Raw genomic sequence first — 4097 nt, 5'->3', positions numbered from 1 at the left:
ACTCAAAAGATAATGCACACTTATAGAAAAAATGGCTTTATAAAGGTAAAATGCCCATAAAAGGTAAACATCTATTTAAACTTATCTGACCACCACACAGAATATGAAGAATATCAAAAGCTTTAGGAGTCAGCTGTCCACGAAAGTCCTTAAGATAGCAGCATGATAACACACTCAATCAGTTGAATGAATGATTTAATGACTCGCTCATTAAGTGACTTACCATAGTTTAGTTGTGAAGTTTGTGGAAAAGTATGTATTTTTCCCCTCAACATTTCTTATTTGTATATTCATAAATGCATTTAAAACATTAATCTCATAACATTATTTATTGCAGTTGTAATTATTGTTATTTGCAGTGTAAATTATTTAATCTGACTGGTAGCAGCCTTATAGTGTATATTGAATTTATTGATAAATTGTAATAATTTGACATGTAAGATGATGCATACATCTAAAAAGGTTAAAAATAGGCCTTTGTAAAGGTAAATAAAAATATGCAGATTTAAGTATGTAAAAGATGATAGAACACTGATGAAAATATTGCTTCAGAATAAATTGTTTACTCCACCAGAAATCTCAGTGATGCAGTTATTTTGCAGGGATATTTTGTATGGAATATTGTCTGCTGATGTGAAAAGTTCACTGTATATCGTAGTAATAAATATCATTTACAGCAATGATATTTTGTTTTCTTTTTTATTTAAACAAATTAAAAATTACATATATGTATGTAATAAAATGTGTATTTCCATTACAGGTTTAGGTCTTAAATTTCATATAAGGTGGTATTAAAAAGGTCTTAAAAAGTCTTAAATTTAACTTGTTCATTTCTGTAGACACCCTGTTCAAAGGCCCTTCAAAGATACTGACCAACCAAACAAATACAACCATTTCCATAATTTCCCCGCTAAAAACTGCATATCTATGGCTCAAGCCTCTTGTTACTAGATCTAAAAAGTTTTTTGAATGGGCAATGAAGGCTTGGGATAGGATGCATAAGAAAGTAGTTGTACTATCAAGAACAGTTTAAGGACAAACACTGGACAAATGTATTGGGGGGAAAAAAAGGTAAACATAGACTTACAAAATCATACAAGATAATAGAGTCGCAAGAGTATGATTTGTCACTAATATTTCCAATGTGCTTGGGCTTATCGAAAGGTCAGTTTCAGCTGTTTCTAAAGAAAAAAAAATGCTGAATGATGCAAGTCCATTTTTCTTTCATTGTTGGGGGAAAAAACTGTTTTTGACACTTTGAATCTTGTTGAATCTCACTATGAGTGTTGGATAGCCAGTTAATTACCTGTATATTGAGTGAACTATATGCAACACTCCTCTAACGCAGGCGACGTTTGGTATAGATGAAGGTGGTCGAGCATTGTCCACATCTCAGGTTTGTGTGTGTTTGTGTAAGCTTCCAAAAGCACGACTGAGCGTGGAAACTTCTCTTTGTACTGTACTTATCACTGTTTGTTAGGGCTGTGCGATATTGAAGAAAAATGTGATATGCAATAACTCATTAAATAATCCGATATTCGATATGCGATACGACAATGCTTAAAGTGCCACATGCTCAGATTAAACAGTTTTACTCAGCTGTTGCTGAGTCAGTTCTGTGAACTTCTATAACTATCTTGTGTCATATATATATATGGTTATTTGTATGTATGTATGTACCAAGAGTTCCTGTAAAACCACAACAAATTCCTTAAGTGGCACACTTAAGTGGTGAATAAAGCTCATTCTGATTCAGATTCTAATAAGAAAGCACCCCTACAACAACTTCTGAAAGTGAACGGTAGTGTTTTACTTGAGCATTACATAAAAATGTCATTTTAACATTAGTGTAATCATTTTAACATGAATTTAGGAACTGAATAATAAAAAGGAAAAATAAAACACTGCTTAGAATTTACTCTTTGAATTCAATATGCACTGATTCTTATTTAAGCTACAAAAGTTATTTAGGTAAGAGCAGTGAGTAATTTTCTCTTTGTCTTTTGTTCATGGCCCCAAATATTGCAAGCTGTAGCGATATGCATATTGCGATTATGTACATTTGCGATATTTCAATAATTTCGATATATTGCACAGCCCTACTGTTTGTACTGTTTTAACACTGTCCTCTTCACACTACAAATAAGAGTGCAGTTCACACAGGGTGTGTCAACAATGGTTTTTAACAGTTTGAGTTAAGCTAGGGCTGCATAAGTAATCAAAAAATATAATTGTGATTATGGGGATATGGCTGCCAGGACTATGTAATTGTAAAAAGTAACCATTATTGCGAGGGATGCACATAAGTGATATATTTAGATTTATATAGAAGAAAAAGAAAATGTAAGTATTAGCATTGCATTTTTAAGTGGACTATAGAATAATTGTACTTTAATTTATTACTCACATTTTATTGTTTTTGTGTATTATTATTATTTATTTTTTTTTTATTAAAAGTGCAATAATACTATTATTAATTATTTTATTTTTTATAGTCATATTTAATTATGTGTCACACTATTCGCAGGGTGAGCGCCAAAACCAAATCTCCAGGTGCTCTCATGAGAACCAGACTGAGAAACTTATGTGACCCATGGAGAATCTGACATGTGCCTATTAGAAAGCAGCCTTTGGCCACCAGCTTGGCAAAAGTTTCAGGACTTACGTAGACACTTGTTTGGCAAGCGTCCCACACACAGGATGTACCTGTTAGCCTATAAATATGTATTCACACACCAAATAACATGACTTCCAGGCGTATAATACACCAAAATCATTTTATTTCATGATTATTTTACATTTTATTTAATAATTATTTAATTATAATTAACTCAGGTTAAACATGTTAAAGTATGCCTCGTTTCTGGATAACTTGACAGGGGCAGTGTCCCCTATTGACCAGCATCCTATTGACTGATTTGTAGCAGTGTCGTTTTACGAAGTAATAATAATAGTAATAATAATAATGATGATGTTTAATAATAATAATAATAATAATAAAAAACAGGTGTCTCTAAGGGTTTCTGAATTCTACATATAGCCCCTTTAAGTTGACCGAAACAGGATCTGATTCCTTTTTTCAGGGACAGGGACAGTGTGAACGTAAAAAGAACTGGGCTCTTTTTCATTTGGTTCATCTCTTGGACCACATCACGGGTTCTACGTTTGGTTCTTTTAAAGAGGACTCGAGTGTGAAAACACCCTTAATGTACTGATGCATAAAACAAACAAAACAAATAGTTTCCAGCTTGTTTTGGATGTGCATTAATTGGTATTCTTTATTGCGATTACAATATTTGAGGGCAATAATCAGCAATTCTGATTTTTGCCATCATCATGCAGCCCTAGTTTAAGCCCACATTTATCTATAACGACATTACACGCAGTTGGGCTGTGTGGTGGGTTTTTTCTATTTTGCTTGAATTGTTGTTATGATCTGCCATCTTCCTATCCATCAGAATGAATCTGAGCGCCTGCAGGCACAGGTTGCCAGCCTTCGCAGTCAGCAGAGTAGAGACACAGAAAAGCATCAGCTGCTCGTTGCCAGCCTGAACAAACAACTCAAAGGGTAATTATTCAAAATTAGGTCCGGGGGCCTAATTGCAGAAACATTCCAACTCAGATTCTTGTCTGTTTTGTGGCCATGGTAATCTCATTTATACACAAATGCTGTGTTCAATAGCCAGAAAAATAATTTTTTTTACATATCTGTTGACTCAGACTGAGCAGCACACAGGAGTGTCTGGAGTCCTCACTCATGGAAAAGGAGCACACACTTGCCAGAACCTCAGAGAAACTGGAATTTATTGACAGTCTGAGAGAGGCTTTAGAGACAAAAGAAAAACAAAACCAAGAAACAACTGAAAAACTGCTTCAAACTGAACACAATGTGGGTAAATATGAGATGTATTGTAATATTGAGTATATATTTAAGACGACACATTTAGATGATTGGGCATGTTAACATTTATATCAGCTGTCTGTCACATATTTCAAGTGGACAATAAATGTATGCATGTCTTGTGTGTGTGTATTATATATATATATATATATATATATACACACCTTGCTACGTGTACTGCGTTAGGCTAACCGAG

General features: G+C 33.8%; 1 protein-coding gene across 1 annotated transcript in view; it reads left to right on the top strand.

The window, feature by feature from the left end:
- Positions 1–4097, top strand: part of LOC107667970 (golgin subfamily A member 4) — a 33937-nt gene that overhangs the window by 23116 nt on the left and 6724 nt on the right. Inside the window, exons 12-14 of the mRNA XM_016459704.1 lie at positions 1349–1396; positions 3459–3568; positions 3721–3889. Coding sequence (XP_016315190.1) covers positions 1349–1396; positions 3459–3568; positions 3721–3889 — 327 coding nt within the window. The remainder of the gene's footprint in view (positions 1–1348; positions 1397–3458; positions 3569–3720; positions 3890–4097) is intronic.

This window comes from Sinocyclocheilus anshuiensis, unplaced genomic scaffold (assembly GCF_001515605.1).
Source record: "Sinocyclocheilus anshuiensis isolate Anshui unplaced genomic scaffold, SAMN03320099.WGS_v1.1 scaffold3256, whole genome shotgun sequence".
NCBI lineage: Eukaryota > Metazoa > Chordata > Actinopteri > Cypriniformes > Cyprinidae > Sinocyclocheilus > Sinocyclocheilus anshuiensis.
The sequence above is the reverse complement of the archived record's forward strand: the minus strand, read 5'-3'. Positions and strand labels throughout refer to the sequence as shown.